At 44.5% G+C, this 20,952-nt stretch overlaps 1 protein-coding gene across 6 annotated transcripts; it reads right to left on the bottom strand.

The window, feature by feature from the left end:
* Positions 1-2,113: 2,113 nt before the first annotated feature.
* SLC25A47 (solute carrier family 25 member 47) lies at positions 2,114-20,280 on the bottom strand. 6 transcript variants are annotated; one of them, XM_085225635.1, is made up of 8 exons: positions 19,304-19,426; positions 13,664-16,986; positions 13,066-13,379; positions 8,576-8,619; positions 8,252-8,323; positions 7,903-8,085; positions 6,656-6,929; positions 2,114-5,783 (listed from the first exon to the last, which is right to left on the bottom strand). In XM_085225635.1, the coding sequence occupies exons 3-8, from the start codon at positions 13,091-13,093 to the stop codon at positions 5,497-5,499; spliced, it is 888 nt and encodes a 295-aa protein (XP_085081761.1). In that variant the 5' UTR covers positions 13,094-13,379; positions 13,664-16,986; positions 19,304-19,426; the 3' UTR covers positions 2,114-5,496. The 6 variants fall into 6 exon arrangements, with proteins under 6 accessions (XP_085081761.1, XP_085081763.1, XP_010710212.1 ...); XM_085225637.1 differs by having other exon boundaries at positions 13,664-16,506; positions 19,304-19,395; XM_010711910.4 differs by lacking the exon at positions 19,304-19,426 and having other exon boundaries at positions 13,664-13,857; positions 15,033-19,243.
* Positions 20,281-20,952: the final 672 nt, after the last annotated feature.

Genomic DNA, 20,952 nt, shown 5'->3' with positions numbered 1-20,952 from the left:
CAACTGGTCTCAATGCCTCTGAAGACTATTGTTAAGTTATAAACTTTCTTGATATTCTCAGGTGGAAAATATAAGAGAAATGCAAATTTTAGTTTCTAGTTATGAAAAATACTAAATGTTGGATCATACAGTGAATACAAATTTCCTCCTGGATGCAGGGATACTTGTAGTGTTGTCTGTCCTGCTTTACTGCACTAGGTAGTTTAAAGATATACTTTCTCACCAAAATACACTTTGTTAAAAAACTTCATGTAATATTTCATTTTTCCTTACTTAAAAAGAACTTTAATGTCTTTGCTATGATTGATAGGAAAAAAAAAATCACGATTCAGTAATTTGATTTAGTATGTCTAATTCTGAACACACAGTCAGATCTGTCTTCTATTTGTACAGAAAAAGGCAGTTGCTAGCCCAGACATGGCTTTATCTAAGTCAAATAAAATTACCTTTGATAACACTGGTGGGTATTGATATACGGTATTTGCAAATCATTTAAAACATAAGGAAGGCAATGAAATGGAGTGTGAAATATTTAAACTTTAACAGGTTTTGTTGTGTGGGTCAAAAAAAAAAAAAAAGAAAAAAGAAAAAACCACCACCCACCTGTTGTCTATGAACCTTTGAAATCAGCTGATGGCACTTGAGTTAGAGAAGTTACAAGGGTAAAAGTTCTTACTGGCTTCAAGCGACCTTGCATCAGCCTGATAGCACGTCTGAACTATTTGCTCTGCCTGGAGCTTCTCCCTTCCCACCTGTAGTAGTTCTGTAACACCACATAAACATCCTTTCCAGTAGTGACCTGCATTTCTGAGATGTAAATGTATGTGTGCCAAGCTGTGTATGAAGTAACCCTGTTTTTGTTACATTTATGCAAGGGACTGAAGGAAGAGCAAAGCAAGCTTAGTCTTAGAATCATCAGAGAATGGCTTAGATTGGAAGGGACCTTAAACATCATCCAGTTCCAACCCCCTTTCACAGGCTGTTTGCCAACCACCAGATAAGGCTGTTCCATACCCATCCAACATGAACTGAAGCACTGAATGCCTCCAGAGACACTACCCACTTCTCTGGGCAGGCTGTGCCAGTGCCACACTCCCTCTGAATAAAGAATTCCATCTAATATCTAACTTAAATCTCCCCATTCCTCCATGTCCTATCACTATCTGCCCATGTAAAAAGTCAGTCTTCCTCCTGCTTGTAGCTCCTGTTTTGCACGTTTCAAATATGAGCTGAAAAGCAATGTTTAGCTTTTGTCCTATTTTTACAGTTTATGTAACATAGTACCACTAATCTAATGTCATAGACTTTAATGTATTAAAATAAACATTTAACAGCCACTACCTCTCCATAACCCATGGGCATTGTATCTTAACATGGACAAGTGTTTAACAATCAGTAGAAACACTTCTTTTTTTTTTTTTTTTAAAGCAGTGGAGCAATTCACAGGAAAGACAAATAGGTTCTTACGGATCTTAGTAAATAAACTAATTTGTATTTAAAATAGACTTCAATGACGACCTTCCTGTTCTTGCCATCTGCTTGCATCTTTAAACTATACACAAAACATAAGACTTAATGAATTTTAAAGGGCTTTTTACAAACTTGCAATGCAACTTTCTTCTTGAAAATGTTATATGCAGATCTGTCCTTCAAGATGTATTTCGCTAACCAAAAATGTAGTTATTCAGGAAGGGGAAATGTGCTGTAGAAGAAACAGCAATGTGTTCTGTTCTAACTAAGCACATGGATTAATTTTCTAACACACCAGTTAAAATCTTATTCCAAAGTTTTAGAAGGGTAAATGATTGCAAAATTAATTTAATACTTGTTTACTGAGCAAGCACCTTATTCATGTACTCTCATGAGTACTCTCATGAGTACTTACAAAATGTGCTTCTGAAATGACACAGTTTCTCAGTCTTGGTAAATGCTTAAATCTGGTGCAATTATAATTAACATCCCAGAGACATTTAAAGGTTAAGACAAGGTAGTTCTCAAACGTACAGATGAAATGTTATCAGTCAATGTCCATTACACTTTCCTCAACTTGTTCATATTTTGTTTATCTCACTACAATAAAAAAAAAAAAAACTCAGTGAAAAGTCTATCCAACTTGTTTTGTTTTTTTAATTTATTTAAATTTTAAAAGGCTTCATTTACATTTTCTCTGTTGTTTAGTCATCACAAGGAATCGATCATTGTTTTGATGTCCAGTGTCTTTCAAACAGTGAAATAGAGTGCCTTATAGCCCCTGGTCTTAACAAGACAATAATCTGGTCTTAACAAGTAAACTCCAGATTGCTGCCAGAGCAAGGTAATAAGGGTCAGTTCTCCAAAGATTAACAGGTTGCAAGCAAGGCTGGACGTTGAATTTCCTTGAGTAGCAGCCAGCTCAGGAATAGAGAGAGGTCAATATGACCTATTAGAGCAACATTTCCATAGGTCTGACATAAAATACTTAAATGTGACTCCACCATTGCAGTTGCCAAGGAATACAAATTGTGAATAGCTTACATTGCTCTGCCAGTCACAAAGAGGCACGCTGAAACCTACCTGGATATTCTTAGCATTATCAGGAAAAAAAAAAAAAAGAAAGAAAGAAAAAAAAAAAACAGGAGCTATTGATGTGAAAGCAGAACGTGTCTTCTAAAGAAAGTTTTCTTTATTCAAGGCCAGCAGTTTGTTTCTGAAAGAAATTGTCTCTGCAGAGAGCTATATGGTGTCTTCATTCTGCTGGCCTTCAGCTAGATAATGTATCAGAAGAAATAGTTCTGTGATTATCAGCACAGCAAATACAGAAGCTGAAGGTCAAGGCAATACAAAGTAATCAGAAAATAGAGCAGCCAAGTTCTGAAATCTACAAGGCAAACAACTTGTTACATATGGAGCTAAGTACACAATGTAAACACTATGTCACGTCATTAAAGAAAGTTGGTTCTTATTTACATGCCTAGGATTACAGTACTTGTACATTCAATACTTTTGCCTGGTGGCTAATTCACCTTGATATAAATTACTGTGAGTTCTTGTCTTAAAGATTGTCAGATCATCAGTCAAACCCTGGTACATTGGATTTGTCTTCTTTTTTTCCAGTAAGGAGTTGTAGCACACTACATAGTGCAAGCAGTTAGATTCTTGAAAAAAATTGATAAGATCAGTAATATACAACTTACCTCTCATGTAGTATCTGTCCAGGCCCCAGGAGAACCTGCTTTTTACAATGCTGAGTACTTAGAAGAGGCTTACTGTTCTCTACTCCTCTCACTGGTTTCCACAGCTGTACCTACTAATTTTCCAATTCAGCTGTAATTCATGATTCTTGAAACAAGCTGTGTAAGTTATGCCCATCACAAGAGACATTTTTAGTCATCTAATGCTTGAATCTACTGGGGAAAGTTGGGATACTTTTGATTAGACTTTATTTTCAAGCTTTGGACTGACTACAGATAGTATCAACAGTATCTAATAGTAAGTGGTTGTTTTGCTTGACATACAGTTACTTATTTTGCTGTCTGTTCACAGGATGTAATGCTTGAAAAGTAAGGTCAGCTGAGAATAATTTGCTGTAAAGGAATTTGATTTTAGAAAACACTCTGACAGGGCTGGGATGAGTTAGTACCCTACTGGGGCAGGCCTCAGCCAGAAGCATCCCTCATAGAGAGGTGAGAAGTCTCTTAGCATTTGTCTTAAGAGAAATTCCAAATCTTGAGGACTTAATTAAATCTTCTGTTGTAAGGTCTTTCAAACCAAAGGAGGTTTGGAGCTGATGCCCTAAAGGTCTAAGCATGGGTCACAGATTACTGAGGCCATACGCACTTTGGGATAGAATCAGATTCCGTGCCGGATCTTTCAATCCTCCCCATGTTCTGCACCTGTCTGGTATCTTAAAGCTGCTATTGGATCAAATGAGAGATTAACACACTCATGAGAGACAAAAATTCTGAGAGTTGTTTGATAGCATGGCCATGATGTAGTTTAAAAAGCAAGCTGAAGGTTTAGGTTTCAGGAGGATAGTACTGGACTTTCTTACTAGTTTCTCTCTGAAGAGAGAATGAAGTTTCTCACCTTCATTCTTTCCTAGTAACATCTGAAATTTCTGAACTTGTCCTTCTAGTACAAGATTAATTCTTCCCTGCCCAGGGTGGATGCCAAGTCCTGTGTGTTGCAAAATGACTGTATGTGTAGCCAAGTCTATGCTATGAACTTGTAAAAGGGAACCAGAAGGTTATCAGCCCTAAGAGAACTCCTTTAGAAAGCAATCTTCCTCTTTCCCTCCAAAAAAAAGCACTCTCTTAGCAGATCCACTCTGTTCCAGGTGTCACCAGTCAGGGAGAAATATAGAAATAAAAACATCTGTGTTACTGCTGAGGCAGGATCAACAAAGTATTTCTGTGCTTTTTCTTAAAAAGTAGCATTTAAAAAAAAAAAAAATCAGCTGATCTTTGTGAAACTTTACATTTTTGTGAAAAAAAAAATGATTTTTAGGAAAGCTGGATTCCATCAAAATGTATCTCTGGGGAAGAAGGAAAAAAAAAAAAAAAAAGGCCACTGCATTTGGCTGTTCCTAGCAATGCATTTAAAAGCGAGAAAAGTATGCACTTTTTTAAAGTAGAAAATTTCAATTACACTACCCAATATTACAATTCTTCTGTTAATTACCTATTCTCCCAACGCACAGATTTTATGGTAGTCTTCCCTTTGAGAAGCAAAGGCTTTTTGCGTGTTTTGCAATCCCTTGCATCCCTCCCTGTGGGACAGGAATAGGATGTAGACTCTGACTGGACTAAGGCATGAGGTGCTGCCACCAGAAGGGGCTGAAAGATCCATGGCTGGGAAGAAATCATGTGGTTTATGGGAATTAATGCCTGTTTTCACTTTCAGCGAGGCCATTGAATGATTGTGTAAGCAAACTATGTCTGCTACTCCTTAAAAAAACAACTGGAAAAGAAAGAGATTCATATTTCAGCCTGTACTGAAGGGATGTAACTGTAGAGTACTTGGGCAGAATTACAGCTGGGAGTGAGCAGCCTGCCTACTCAGGCTGGAGGCACACATAAGGAGAGTGCTCAGTGGATACCTTGCAGCTCTACATATAAAAAGAATGTGTTGTGTGGTGTTACACAAAACCCTTGATTCCTGCCTCGGTAGTGAAGATTTTTTTTTCTGTGTTAGTAGAAAACAAAATTAAATCTTTACCAAATTCTCAAATTAGACCAGTAGTTTTTTGGAACATAAATATTGCACATGTTTGAGTGGCCTAAGCAATGGCTACAGTCGAAATACATTAACAGGATAAAAGAGAGGTTGTACATAACTACAAGCCTCCCTGATGAGTATGTAATCCTGTGAGAGGGAAACGAGGCCGTTGGTCAACAGGTGCTGTGCTGAAATGTCCCTGCTTCATGTGCTGCCCATCAGTGGAGAGCTCAGTGTGTATCTGTGTTGGGCTACAAAACCAAACTGAACAAAATACGCTTCTTGCTAGAGCTGCAACAGCTATTTCTTGTTTGTAAAATGCTCTGTAAACCTCAGCACAGCTTCATATGTGACGAACACCACCATGTTCACAGGAAAGGCACGGATACAGTTCAAACCCAGGCCTTTGAACAGCACTTTGAGCCCCTCCTTTCTGACACTTTCTCTCGCGCAGTGGATGAGGCCTTTGTATCTGTGCTGTCCCGACTCATCCACCTGCATCCGCGACTTGAGGACGTCCAAGGGAGTAGCCAGGCCCCAGGCCAGCACTCCAGCAGAGCCCCCAGACAGCAGCACAACCAGAAAACCTGCAGAGAGAGAGCAGCAAGATCAGTCTTGCACATACCAACAGCTCAAACTGATTCTCCCCAGACACTTAATTAACTCTTTTCAAATCTCATACTGCAGTTGGACGGACAGGAGAGGGAAGAAGGAGCTGTGGGGCCATGCATGCTATGCACAGGACTAGGCCTCACTCGGCCCCCCCCTACATGTTCTGTCCTACCATGCTGCCATCCTGGTTGGACAGGCTGCAGATCCCCCCACTTGTTTTTATCCTCATGTTTTCCAGTGGTTAATTTGCTCGGCTCCTGCAGCTCTATGTTTGCAGTAGTCTCACACCGACCAGAAGGCTCTTGACCTCATAGCATGCTCCTTTTTGCATCCTCCACACAGGTTGTGCAGGTCAGAACCCACCTCAGCATCACACAAACCAGATGCAATGTAGCCCAACAGCACTCACCCACTTCAGCCAGATCTACGTATTTTTATAACTCCCAGAATTATGCTTTTTTGGTAAACATCACCTATTCAGGCTTTTCTCAAAGTGGATATCTGCTTTTTGGAGCCAAATCACAACTGAGGAACTTGTCTCTTTCTATTCTTCACCTGAACTTTATTTTCAAGCTCCAGACTGGCCTCAACAGTGCCTTATGATGGCTCATGGGAGGTTTGTCCATGTTTCATCTCCACCTACACATCTCATTTCAGCATTAAGAATGTTGTACCCATGTGCTAGGTAACCTGAGGGTGCTGTGAACATCCTTCTGCAGGGAGAGAAGTTGCTGAGGGTGAGGTCAGACGCTCAAAGTTCAGCTCCTACTGATGCAGCAACCTGAGAGCATGATTTCCCAAAATAAGCCCTTTTCGTATGTGACGTCAGATGCTTTCCAGAACTTACCTGGTTTGTTTTTCCCAGCTGGTGTGAGCCAGTCACAGAGGGAAGAGTATGTCAGGAAATATATTGCAGAAGAGGAGCAATCCCTGCACAGCAATGCAGAGCAGCCTTTGTAGAGACCTCCAAAGCCTTCCTCCTTGGCGATCACCTTCAGACAGTGCAGAGACCCTCGGTACTTCGGCTTAGAAAGGGGTTGGGAAGATGTGACAGAGGAATGGGGGTTCCTCTGGGTCTGCATCCGAACTTTAGCTACCTCACTGGGTGTCATAAGCACAACCTGAAAAATTAGAGGATGAAGCTTAGATCTTCACATCTGAACTGCTTGTTGGTTCCCTCTCCTGCCTGACTCTTCAAATTACATCTACCACTTTTCAGGCAATATTATTTGTTACTTGAAGCCAGCAAGCTGGATCTTCCTTCACTCTGTCTATGCTAAATTGCCCCAGGAAAGTAGGTGCTACACCGTGCAGGTTGCATGGAGGGGCAAAAACCCACGGAGGATGTTAGCTAGCTAGGAAACCAGATGGGCACAGCAAGGGGATGTGCTCGGCTCTCTGATGTAGCATACATCAGGGCTCTTTTGTACATCTGTATTTGAAATTGGGGCCATAAAACAGCCTGTGCTAAGCAGAATTACCACGTGCTAGGAAACACCCACTGACCTGGCCATCTGGGCTATCTGTAAGAGGATTGCTTCCATCCGCTTGTGACTGCACGTGTTTCTGACACGGGGCACTGGGGCTGGAGTATCTGCAGATGCTCACAGACACTGCAAGCACCTATCTGCATATGGGAAACAGCTCCTGAGTACCCCACACCACGTCACTATCAGTCATGGGCATCGATTCCTCCATGTGTCAGCTGCTCCAGCCTTTGGGAGTTGCAGGAAAGGAGATGCCTTTCTGTCCTCTTTAAAACCTTTTATACAGAAATGAAATACACACAGGCAGCCCTCAGTGACCAGCTGGGTCTTTCAGACCTCTCCCCCTGCCGAAACACCAGCCTGCACTTTGCACACCATCTTACGTCTTTTTTACATAAATCTACAATTAGAGCTACTTGGAAATTTTGCTTCCCAGGTTGTTTTTCTTCCTTTTTGTTTTGCTTTCTTTTGCCAAGGTCGCAGGGCAAGACCTCACAAGAAAATAAACCTTCCTCCTGCTGAGCGCTCAACAGAAAACATCAGTGTTTTCCCAGCCCCACATGCCCCAACAAGACCTCCTGTTGTGCTTTCCCACTTTGCTGCCTACCCGCACAGCACCAGCAGCACCTCCAGCCAGAGAAACATCCAGCCCTGATGGCTTGGCATCAGCTGTGCCGTACCGCAGCTTGCAGATGTTACAAAGGAAGTTTCTGTATGTGCCGAATGAAACAGAGGAGATCAGCGACACTGAGAAGACTGATGCTGACACACCTCTGTAAAATCCCAAAACCTGATTGAAAACAGAGAATAAAAGACTTTAAGAGGAAGTGATGTGAGAAGCAATGCTTGTATTCAATTGCAACTTGTCCTCCACAGACTGACCGCAGCAGCATTGCTCCTCTGAAACACAAAGCCATTCACAACCCCTGCCAGTGTCTCTAATGAGAGGTACCTACTCTTTCTGTCCTGTATGTTTCTTGAATGCAGTGCCAAATGCCATTGTAATGTCCCTCGGTCTGAATCCTCACCTAAAAACACAGGAGCAACTTAGAAATGCAGACATCACACTTAAAAACTATCAACAAATGCTGCAGCAGCAAAGCAGCTAATCAGCCATAAGCCAAAATGTTACCATTATCCTTAAGAGAAGAACACGAATAAAATGAAATACACTGATGTGACAAAGCTGGAAGCTTTCAGTCACTGGATTTGTTTTCTAACAGGGTAGAAAAACACCACATGGCCCATTTGTGGTCAAGAAATAAAGTTCCAACAGCTACCTTTACTGTGTCCAGCGGATACCCCACTGCTGTGCTTAGGCCACCTGAAACAGAAAGGTTTTGGAGACAGTTACCAATGCACATCACAGCAGACTGTTCTGCAGGAGGTCATGAGGGGAACTGCAGAAAAATGCAACTGCTGAACCTGTCTGCTGTCTGTAGCATATCACTCTCAGCTCCAATGTCTGAGCCAACAATGACAGAGCAAAACTCATAGATTTCTCTGAAAACATAGCACGCTAAGAGGAGGAATGTGAGCATTGACATAAGCAATTACACCAGGGTTTGAGGCAGGGCTGGAAAAACATAGAGCCTTGGGACAAGAGAAGGTACATGCACCAGCCCTGGGATCAGTGCAGCCCTTTTGGAAAGCGCAAAGTGGAATGCACAGAGCTGGGCTGTCTCTGTTCCCACTCTCAGCTTAGACAAGAGCACCTTCCTTGTGCAGCAGACAATTTGTACACTACAAAAACAGAGCAAGGATCAAAGGTCTGGAGGCTGGGGAGGAGAGAGCCTTCTGCAAGGGCCAGCATAGGGCAGGGCAAGATGAAGGCACAGAGGGGGAATAGCACTAAGTTGCGTGCCCAGCAGCATGCCTGCACACAGCAGCATTTCCAGCATGCTGCGGGAATTTGTCAGCCCTACATCAACACTCAGCTCATCTCAAGACCTTAAAATAGCCACTGGGATTGGAAATATATTAATCCTATCAGACAATGTTACTGCCTTGATGGTGGATACAGAGAGTGAAAGTGCATCAACATGGACACAGCAATAAGGTACTCAGCCTCCATCCCTGCATCACTGCCACAGGAGAGAGTAGAAGGGTAAGCAGCTTAATTCTTCCTGGTACAGCAATGCCACGTGGCTGGAGATCAAGCCAGGTGCAGTGGAAGTGCACCTCTAAGAGTCATTTGCACCAAGCCCATGGAAGTGCTGTTTGAGCCCATCAGGGCAGGCACAGGTGGTGTACAGCTGGAAATGGCCACTCATTGACTGCTTCTTAAAAAAAATACTAGTTGCTGTGGGCATTTCACATTTTACAGGATGCATTCACCTGCAATTGTACAGCTGCTTGGAAGCTCTGAAAAGCTATGCTACATTTTGGGAAAAAGCAGTTCTGAATAGCTTTGTTACATTTTGGGAAAAAGCAGCAGCTGCTGGTGGGAGTCTCCAGGAGGGGCAATACTGAAGTCCGCAGCTCAGATGAAAATAATCAACCATTCCCAGCTTGCAGGAAAAATGAGGGTTGTTCTGCAAAAATCTATCTGCACCCAGAAAAACAACAACAAAGATTAAAAAATGAGCCAAGAAACAACTTCCTGTATTTCCAAACCAAAACAAGAGTAGGTTGGAAAGGAGAGGGGAAGTGTGCAGGCAGCATGACCCAGCAGGAAGAGTGCACCAGGTCACCTGGGGCCACCTGTTCTGCACCCATTTCCCATTTGGCAGCAGGCAGCAGCCACAGGTTGTCCCATGCCAATTTCCCATTGCATCTCATCCTGCTGACCTTGGTTCCAGTACCAACCAAGTGTCTCCACCTGGGAGGGAGCACAAATGTAAATGATTCACCACGTTGGTGATGTGAGCTCTCAATACTCTTAAGCAACCACAAAGCACCTCATGAGCAGAAGCGCTCAGGGCAGTTGGGGTTTTAGTGCTGAGGAGCTCAGCCAAGTCTGTCAAAGGCTGAGGAAGAAGGGCTCTGCACAGTGCCACAGGATATTAATAGCTTGGGACAAAGATAGACTGACCCACACACGCACTGTCCGCATGGCAAAACCAATCAAGGCCAGATATGTACAGCATGCACGCACAGGGGTCCCAAGGGGTTCCTGCTGGGTCACACTGCACTGGCTGTGGGGAAATGAGATGATAAAACCAGAGGAATGCTCTTCATTGGGTTGCAGGGAGCCATTTGTCACACCTTTATTTGAGCGGTTCTCAGGGACTGTGCAGCGACTGCAGAACCCCTGACATGTAAACACCCCAAAACTAGATCCCTCACCCTATCATAATCAGGCCACATTGGCCAAGAAATTAAAATAAGGAGAGGTGCTGGCAGGAGGATCACAGCAGTGGCATTGGCACAGAGCAAATGGCAGCCTTCTGGAGCTCTCCTGCCTGCAAGAGGCCCAGCTGTGACACTTAGGGAACAAGAGGGAACCTGGACTACATGTTAGATCTACAGAGAATGACTTCAAAAGGCCTTTACTCTGTAAAGAGCTGGGAACGTAAGAGCTGCCCCATACTCCAAACAAGTTGAACTTCTTCCTGTAATGTGACCCAGCCTATGGCCAGCAGAGCTGCTTTAGCTGTACCTCCAAGGAGACAGCACGTTCCCTCCATGTTCCCTAGACGGGTTATTTTGTCTACCCCTGGGCTGCATGTGACCAATGTGTAACCTTGCAAATAGTATGCAGGAAGACTGGATGTGACCCAGGCCTGGCCGCTCTGCCACCATTGCAGGGCAGTGCCAGGTGACTCAGCTGCCCTTTCCCAAATCTCTGCACCCAGGACAAGATCTAAGTCATCCACAGATCAACAGTAGTCCTAGGTATCAATATGCACCATATGCTGCTGAGATGACTATCCCCTTCCACTCTACACTTGCAAGTCTCCATTGGGTGTATTGCATCCAGGCCTGGGGCCCCTGGTACAAGAAAGATGTGAAGCTGTTGAGCAGGTCCAGAAGAGGACATAAAGATGATCAGAGGGCTGGAGTACCTTTCTTGTGAAGAAAGGCTGAGGCAGTTGGGCTTATCTAGCTTGGAGAAGAGAAGACTCCAAGAAGACCACATCGCAGCCTTACTGTACACTTAAAGGAAGCTTATAAACAGGAGGGAAATCAACTTTTTACACAGGTAGATAGTGACACGACAAGGAGAATGGCTTTAAAATAAAAGAGGGGAGATTTAGATATTAGGTGGAAATTTTTCACTCAGAGTGGTGAGTCACTGGCACAGGCTGCCCAGAGAAGTTGTGGATATCCCATCCCTGGAAGTGCTCAAGGCCGGGCTGGATGGAACCCTGGGCAGCCTGATTTGCTGGGTGGCAACCATTCCATGGCAGGAGACTGGAACTGGATGGGCTTTGAGGTCCCTTCCAACCCAATTCATTCTGTGGCTCTATTATGATCTGTCTCACCTGAGTTGTTTGATGCCCTTCATCTGGGTTTGCAGCCTCCTTGGGAGAACAAAAAACTGCTTCAGTTCTAACAAGGATAAGCCATGAGGCACATTCAGCATTAACAACATCCCAGTTCTCACAGGAAAGCTGTTCTAGCCCTGGAAGCTGTCCCATGAAAGGGGACTGAAGTTGGCACGTGAGCAACACAGGAAGGCTACTTGGAAACTGAGTTTTCAACTCTAAATTCCTTAAAAGAAGTTTATCCTTAAGTGGCTGACTCCTCTACAACTGTGCCAACAAAAGCAAAGGCCCCAAAGGGAACACAGCCATCACTGACTCTGAGCTCAGCCACTAACAGCACCTGTTAGAGGACATTTGGTTCATCTTTCTGGGATGGACATTCCTCTATCAGCACCAGCACAAGGCTCACAACACCACCGCATGCCCTGAGGTCAGCAAGGAAAGAGGAGAAGCTGGAGTGGTGCTGGGATATAAACCCAGCCCTACTTGTGACAGTTCAGTGATGAGCAAATGAAGGCAGTAGAGTGAAACTGTCATGGCCCCTCCCAGGAAATGCACACTGGTGCCAGCATCAAGCTGCCCAAATTCAGCAGATCCAACATAAAGGTCTGGGTTGCGCCTTCCAGCCACCAGCAGGACTACTCGGCCTGTGACCACCCCAAGCCTCTTGGTATTCAACACTGCTATTTCTGACAGGCACATTTCAGAAGAGAAATGAGACCAGTTCCCGTGCTTTGTTGTTTAAAACAAGGCTGGGTTTGAGCAGTACATGCTCTAAAAATGTCTAAAATTAAATCACAATTTTCTTCTTTCTCTCTTCCTTTTTTTTTTTTTTTTTTTTTTTTTTTTTAAGAGTATGGCTAACCTACTTTTTCATTTCCTCAAAGCCTGCACAGAAATAACCCCGCAGCTGTCAATACTTCTCACCCACGATCGTGCACATGCCATTCACACAGCCCCTCCTCACTGCCACAAAGCCATGAGCTGTGTCCTCAGCCCCCCGTGTCTTCAGTGCCCAGAGCCAGGACTCCATCAGCCGTGCCCGGATTTGCTGCCCAGGCAGTACTCACTGTTTTGTATCTCCAAAAGGCATATTGCATTTGATCACTGGTTTTCTCCTACTGAAATAAAAACAGAGGAGATTGCAGACCTCAGATAACCAAATTTCATCAGGGTGATCTCTGCCCCAGTGATGTTATCTGCTTATTAAAGAAGACACCGTTACCGAGAAACCCCAGTGGACAGAATCCCATCTCTACCACCGCAACCTGCCAGCTAGCTTAGCAACAAGGAAACACAGCTACCTGATTCCAACAAAAAGCACCGCTTTATTTCTTTACCTCCAATGGCCCCCGCAATGAAATCCATCCGGACTGAGTCTGCTGCCTCAATGACCCCAACAGGCGTTAGGGAGACGGTAGAAGGAAGGATGCCGGCTCCGCTTTACTAGAGCCCCGCGGGTCCTTCAGAGCCAGCGTGATCTGCAATATGAATCACCTTCCTGTCTTCTCCTGCCTCAAGGGATTGTGAGCCTCGTGGATACTTGATGAATTTGTACACTGGAGGCAGTAACAGGGAGGCTGGAGCTGTTCCAAGAACACGGTGAATAAGTAATCCCCCGTAGCCCTGCAACGCTGCGCCAGAGCCCTTCTGCCTGGAAAATCACAAGGGGTGGTGCTTGCGGGGTAAGGCTGCCTGCAAAAGGGCCATTTCCCACAGCTCTCATTAACCCCAGCAGTCAGCTTTGCACTTGCTATGCACTGCAGAGAAGCAGCACAGTGGCTGTGTTTGCAATGCGTGCCCCAGCCGTGCCTGCCCTCCCTCCAGACAGGGCAGATTCCCTTCTCACCAAGAAATTCCTCCCCGAGGCATTTCCCTTGGCTTTCCTATGCACACAACAGATCCTTAAGCCTTACCCACATCCCCTTAAGTAATTACCTGCTCGTCGTCTATGCACACATCCAGCAATAAATGCAAGAGCATGGGAAGCTTCCTTTCCAGATCACAGGGCAGTTTTCTCATCCCCTGGAGGAGCTCTGCTGCTTCACATCTTGTTCAGCCTCCTGACCTATTTCCAGAGTCAGCTCATCAGCGTGGATCTATCACTGCTGCCCTCACCCTGATGCTTTGATCTACAGGGAAGAGGGATTTTGCTATGGGACTGGTCCAAAACCTTTTTTTTTTTTTTTTTTTTTTTTTTAATTTCAGTAGAAGATGGTGATCTGAGGAGGGGAATAAAAGACCTACTGGTCGAGGGGAACCAGCCATGACAATGCCACATTGCCTATTTCTATTTTTGCGCAAGAGCCCTGTGCTGGAGGTTATGTTGTGCCCCCAGCTGAACCTGGAAATCAAAGTCCTGATGCAGTGAAGGGCTTGCCAAACCATGATCTGAACTGTACTTCTCCTGATGAGATTTCCCCAGGTCAGAGCCAAGGCTCATTGGCAGCAAAGAGAAAAGAAAATTTCACAGCTGCTGCCCACTGGGTCGACTCTCAGAGGAACTGAGGACTTTTGCCCACAGTGCTAAGTCTCCTGCACATTTCACAAGACTCTTCCTCCCTGAAATGCGTTTTTTGGAAGTTTCAATGACGTGTAACACAGCTTGCTGTGATCGGATTTTCTGGAAAGCAAAAATTAAAGGATTTCTATCAATTTGCATTCCATGATTTCTCACTCATCCTTCCCCAAACACATTACGTGTTGGAGAGAATGTTTTATTCTTCAGTGTAATACCATGCAAGGACAGCAAAAACCTCAAAAACAGGAGTAAAACATTATCCAGTTGAGAGGGCAATGTAACTAACTGCTGACACACACCAGGTTATCCAGCAGACCTCCCTTCTTCCACCTGGTGACCATATAGGAGTTGTTACGGTTCAACAGCAACCTGCACATGCCAAGTGGGGGAAATGGTTCCGTATCCAGTTCTCATACCAGAGAATTATGTCCCCATGGATCCTCTTCAAGTGAGGGCATGGTACCCAGCACCTCATTGACACATGGGAACAAGGACATGGACCCTAGAGATGGGCAGCCTTGTAGCAGAGACATGCTCAGGCTCATGAGGGACCTTGGGAATCTGCTGAGATGTGGGTGTTGAAAGCTGGGAGCTGCTCCCAGGTCAAATAAAGAAACTCATGGTGTTCCCACTGTGAAAGCATCACCATGTGTCACCACATATTCAGGGACTTTGATGGAGGGTAAGGACAGAGCCCTCTGCAAGCGCAGTCCATGCAAGGCTGCAAGCCAGCAAGCACAGACAAAGGTGTCATTAGAAGTGAAGGAAATCTCTGAGACATGAAACCTGTGTTATTGCTTTGGCTGTCACCCCCAGTTCACAAAGAGATCTTCAAATTTCTCTTCCAGCAGATCAGTTGTGAGCCATTCCTACTATCCTTTCATGCAGGGAACACAACATCCAAGGACTGATGTAGGTCACTGCTAATCCAGCCTGCAGTGAGACACGATGGTCCATATCTGTGCAAAGAAGCACACAAGTCTCTGAGTCTCAACCCAAATGATCTTCTCAAAGCACGCCCTAGGACATCTGACACATGAAACCTATGCTTAGAGACTCTACAAGGATAGGACTCTGCTAGAAATAACTCAAAAGTCTTTCCTCTAGAAGTGATCTGTTTAAGAGTGATTTGTTCAAAACGGAGAAATTTCAAAATGGATTTGGAAAAAGAAGAGCATGGAAGATGCTGTTAGATAAAGACTAGTCTGAAAATATAAAGCAATCTGCAAGAAATTATGAAACCAAATGATAAAAAGAGATGTATAGGTTAGTTTTGCAAAGCATGTGATGGAAGAAATGCTCCATTTGCCTCACAGGAGAACTATCTTCCCACTTCAGTAAGGGAAGTGACAGCAAGGTAACAGGGCCCTACAGATACAGAGCAAAATAGAGGTACATAAGGAGCCTGTAGGAGAGCAAACAATGTTAAGTAGCATCTCTTAAAGGAGATACAAAAGGAGGAGTGTCCCTTTATCCTTATCCTTCCGCAGGATGCTCTCAAGATGCTCTCAGGACATTCACTATCTCCATCCACCCTGCAAAGTGACAGAGCAGTCAGTCCTTTCATCTCTGCAACCACCTGCAGCCTCACCCAGCCAGACTGGCTGAGAAAACGTTCCTGCCTTACTGCATGTCATAACACGCTGCATTTTCCACTCCTCTTGCACTGTGTTATCAAAAATAACCCCTCTAATTTATTTCAGAAAATCCTTGACTGGGGAGGCTGTTCAAACAGCACTGTCCCACTAATGTCACCAGGCTGTTCGCAAATTGCAGAAGGGAAAGAATGACAGCAGCAACGCTGAGCTGGCAAAGCCTGAGTTGTGACTTGCATATCAGTGGGTGAGAGAGGGGTGGGATCTTCTGGCTCCATCTGCATTATAGGTTCTCAAATCAAGTTGTCTCACTGGACTTCATGTCAGGTAGAAATGAAAGAACAGTAACCCTGGAGACTCAAACATTCACTGCAGGAATTTTACACCTCAACGAACAAAACTCATAAGAAAATCATTCTGGCAGCTACATTACTTCTCGGCAGGTATAAATGATCAGTGATTTCACCTGTGGAAAGCTGAAATAAGGTTGAAATGTTTCTCACCTGATCCCAAAGGAAGGGAAGATGATGACTGCAGTAGTTTAAGAAATGGTACAGATTTTTTGTATGGCTGTATCGCTCAATTGCTCTATACCCGATCTTCTCATCAACACAACAGGTTGCTGTATGTCCAGTGCCATGGAGCTAATGCAGGGGTTTCAGGCACTTGTCAGACACCCAAGGGTTTCCCATGAAAAGGTGGAAATAACATTAGCACCATCCTACACAAACACCCATGTGACACCCATCCTAATAGCACATTGAGTATCTTTCCAATCTCTTCCACATTTTCAGCTTACGGATAGGAGACACAGACAGTAACCTGGCAGCAGGTCTGAGGATACAGCAGCTCCCTCCCCTGCTCCCACTGTGAAGAGATATTCCCCATCCCTCTGCCCTCTTCCCCACCTAGCAATAGTTCATTCATCACTGGCCATGACCATATTAAGGCACAACCCTCAGCCCCCTCAAAAGCAGCTGGAGTCATTCAGGTGTTTGGCTGCAAGACACAGATCTGGTAGGAAGAATGATAAGCACCAAAAAACATTGGTTGGGGCAGCATCAGTGCTCTCTCTAAGGCCTTTGGATCTGTGTCTTTTTCCAGTATGCGAGCCCCTACAGTGACCTCAGGTCTCTGCTCCACACCTGTAAAAAAAAAAAATCTATAAAGATGCTGGGTTGTTTTCTTGTTTCTCTTGTTATTGGAACTACCTGATTTGATGTGATTTAACAACCTCAAAACTTCCTGGAAATGTAGAAGAAAACCCAGTTCTAGACCTATAAACCATTATTATGTAGGAGTTTAGCTGCTAAAGTCACATGGGAAAGATTGTTATAAAGATACTTAACTCCAAAACTGGCACCACTGTGTTCAGAAAAAAAGGATGTTTTCTAAATAACAGCATTATTATGAACTTATGTTAAGAGTGAATATATAAAAAAAAAGAAAGTAAGAAGATTTTTATATTGCAGGAGAAAAAGTGAAAAAATAATTAATACATTCAGGCCAAGTCTCTGAATATCACATAAGCTCATGGCCTCACTTATCGCTCTTTATTTTTCTTTTCCCTGGCTCCAGTTCAGGAGCTGTACGAGAGCCTATCTTGCAGAGTGCATGGGAAGTTTCCACAAAGGCACCTTAGTCACGCTGCTCAGCCTGTTCTTTCGGTTTCTAAGAACACGGTGTCATTTTGTGTGACTAATGCAATAACAAACATATTTCACACGGCAGCTGGGAGACTGGTAGGAAACTAACCTGAACACAGGCCAAGATAGCTCTGTCCGTACACCTTAGTGCTGTTGCCTTGCAATGCATTCTCCCTTCATTTTGGCTTTTTCTCTCTCTGCACTACCGATTGGTGCACACCATACAGTGCATCTGCACAGCCAGGTAACTTCGCATGTTGCTGCTGCTGGAGACCTGGTCTCCCAGTCGTTGACTTTGCACGTGGATACAAAATGTGCCAGAGGATTTCAAGTACACAATGTTGAAAGTGTATTTGTATAGCTGCTGGCAGGGAAAAACCATTTGCTCAGAGGAACGTTCCTGTAAGAACAAGCTGCTTAAAAACAAAGGCCAGAGACGGGCTGAAGAAGTTGTCCTGCTAGCTCTGCCATTTCTACCTCAGAAATCAAGGACAAATCTGTTTTACCAGTTTCCTTATCTATGAAATGGGCACAACTGCCTGTTTTTACTTCATTGAAACAGCTTGAGGTTATATTGTTTATAAAACCAGATTGGAAAATGCTATAAAATGTCAACTCTTGAGTTTTATCTTCCTTTTTTGGGTTTAGTCTTTGCTTTTGCTCATTGTCACCAGTCACACCTGTATTTGCTGAGTACCTGGCTAACATACATTGAGGGGGAGAGATGGGTACAGCTGCTTGGTGGACAGACGGCTCCTAGTTCAGGTAACTGGATGTGGTGCACACCCTTATATCAGTACACCTCAGTGCACCTCTGGCATCTTAAACCCTGCTGCCAAACAGCTCAGCACACTGGGTCTGCTGCAGCCCCACGCTCCATATCACTGACTGCATGCAGGTGCAAAGTATTCCTTCTCCAGGAGAGGCTCTGCTCAGGTTCTCCCACCAGGCCCAGCTCTCCTCTTGGAGCAGAGGGGTCTCATGTTTTGGGATTATGACCAGGAGATTCTGGGGTATCATCAAGTCCCTGCCTGTCAGAGGGTCTGCCAGCAGAGCAGCTGCTTCAGCAGGACATGACTCTTGTCCAAATGGATCAGACACAGCCAATGCTTTTAAATACCTGTCTTATCAAGGGATTTCATCAGGCTGGGAAGTTTCAACATTTGATATACAGTACCTTTGAAGCCTGTGGGACAGTAACATCAGAGAATATCCTAAAAGCACTCAAGGTCAAAAAGTTAATGGATAATAAAGACGTTTAGTTCACAACAAATAATGCCATAGCTGCTCTCTTCACAGACAGCAACTTCCTGAGTACTTGGAGTATCCATCACATCCCACCACTGGTACTGGTTTACTGTTGCTGGGCAGCCACTCCGTGAGGCACTGTCTAACCTTCAAGACTATTTGTACAAGCTCAGGAAAATGAGAAACTTTCTTTGCAAGCAGTTTGCTAGTGCAGATGCAACATTCACATGTCTCTGAGTATCCATGATGATCTAAATGCCACCAGCTTCAAGCATGAGCAGGACACAGAAATGTTGCCCAGCAGTCTCTGAAGTGTGATCAATGGAGATACAGCCACTTACTGATGCTAAAATCACAAGCAGAACATCTGAGTTCTGTTTTGGAACATCTGAGTCAACAATGTGCACTCTATCACATACTACTGACACCAAAACTTGTATAGAAGTTTATCATAACTTTGCATTTCTGTGCCTTTCCTAGCTGCACTGATGCTTCTTTATTATCCACCTGATTCTCCTCCTGCCTCTCCCCTCCCAGTTCCCCATTCCCAAGTGTCCTTGGTGCTCACCTTCTCTCAGGTCTCCTCTGGGTGCCATCAGGGGCAGAACAAAGCTGGCAGCAACGCTTCTTGAGTGAGAACTAGGAGGAACATTCTTTCTACCCTTGTCCTCCAACATTAGCAGTAAAGCCTCTTCCACCTGCACAGCCACAAGTCAGACCTAAGAGACAATGGGAGAAAGGGAACAGGGCTTTATAAGGACACGATTTTTTTTCTCTCAGACATGGCAGTGCTGCTGCTGTGTGAGCTGATAGGCCCTCTCTTTGGTGGCTCACATCTCATTGTCCAATGGGGATGCCAAACTCCTCTCAAACAAGAAATCCTTCCTCACTCCAGCTCTCTGGGAACTGTGTTTGGGTCTGCTTCAGCAGAATGAAAAGAAAGGCGGCCACAGCTGGGCCAGATCTATGGAGTCTGAAGGGCACCAGAGCTCACAGCTGATCTCTGAGTCACACTGAGAGCCAGAGGCATCACACATCACCATGGAGGATGCACGACCTGTCACAGATTTTAAGCTATCTAGAGGAACAGTAGGAACGGAGAATCATTAAGTCTGGGTTTCCTTGAGTATCAGGTTAGCTCTCCTCTGCGAAACTGTATCTTTGCTGCATGCATAAGGCCCTGGATCAAAAGGCAAAACATCTGGCCTAATAGCACCAAATTGTGAGAACTCTATGACTTCCTTCCCTTTATCACAAAGCTCCTACAGAAGTCACACACAAGTATAAGCACCCCTATTGACTCACCACCATTGTCCTTCCCACACAGAAGCTCAGTACACTCCTCTTTATTGATATAGCTTTGCCTCACAAGTATAACTCAGATGGAAAACATCCAAGGAAGAAAAAAATCAACAAGTGGGAAAATTTCATTCCTGGCTGAACCAAACCTTGAGGTCTCAGACTTCCTACCAATGAGCTCTTGATGTTCTCTGTTCTAATCCATAAAGTGCTCAGTACTCCCCCTGCCCTGCAATTTGAATTCAGTGGCTGCAAATGGAGCTCATTATGAATAGCTTGAGCATGCAGGGACAAGACAGCCCTCTGCAGCCTGGGAGGGGCTGCACAAAGGCCAACCAGGAAACCAGAATCCCAGGGATCCTGAAAAACTGGAAAAACAGTCTGAAAAAAAAAAAGCAATGTAGCATGGTCAGCTAACAATAACTACATAGATAGGAAATGTGCAAATACAAAACTATTCTGAACAGGGGAAGGGAAAGGAAGAGGAGGGGAGGGGAGGGGAAGGGGAGGGGAGGGGAGGGGAGGGGGAGGGGAAGGGAGGGGGAGGAAGGGAAGGGAAGGGAAGGGAAGGGAAGGGAAGGGAAGGGAAGGGAAGGGAAGGGAAGGGAAGGGAAGGGAAGGGAAGGGAAGGGAAGGGAAGGGAAGGGAAGGGAAGGGAAGGGAAGGGAAGGGAAGGGAAGGGAAGGGAAGGGAAGGGAAGGGAAGGGAAGGGAAGGGAAGGGAAGGGAAGTTCTCATACTCAGATATATGAATATGACATATTCAGTGTTGTTTGCAAATGCCTAAGGTAATCGCCCATCAGTCACTGAGCAAAGCCTTAGGGAACAGCTCAAGAAACAAGCCAACAGAAGAAAGAAGAGGCTAACAAGAGCCAGAGATCAAGAATCAATAACCAGTACAATTCAGAGAAGAAAAGAT

This window comes from Meleagris gallopavo, chromosome 5 (genome assembly GCF_905368555.1).
Source record: "Meleagris gallopavo chromosome 5, MGAL_WU_HG_1.1, whole genome shotgun sequence".
In the NCBI taxonomy this organism is placed as follows: domain Eukaryota; kingdom Metazoa; phylum Chordata; class Aves; order Galliformes; family Phasianidae; genus Meleagris; species Meleagris gallopavo.
This window is presented reverse-complemented; position numbering and strand designations above follow the sequence as displayed.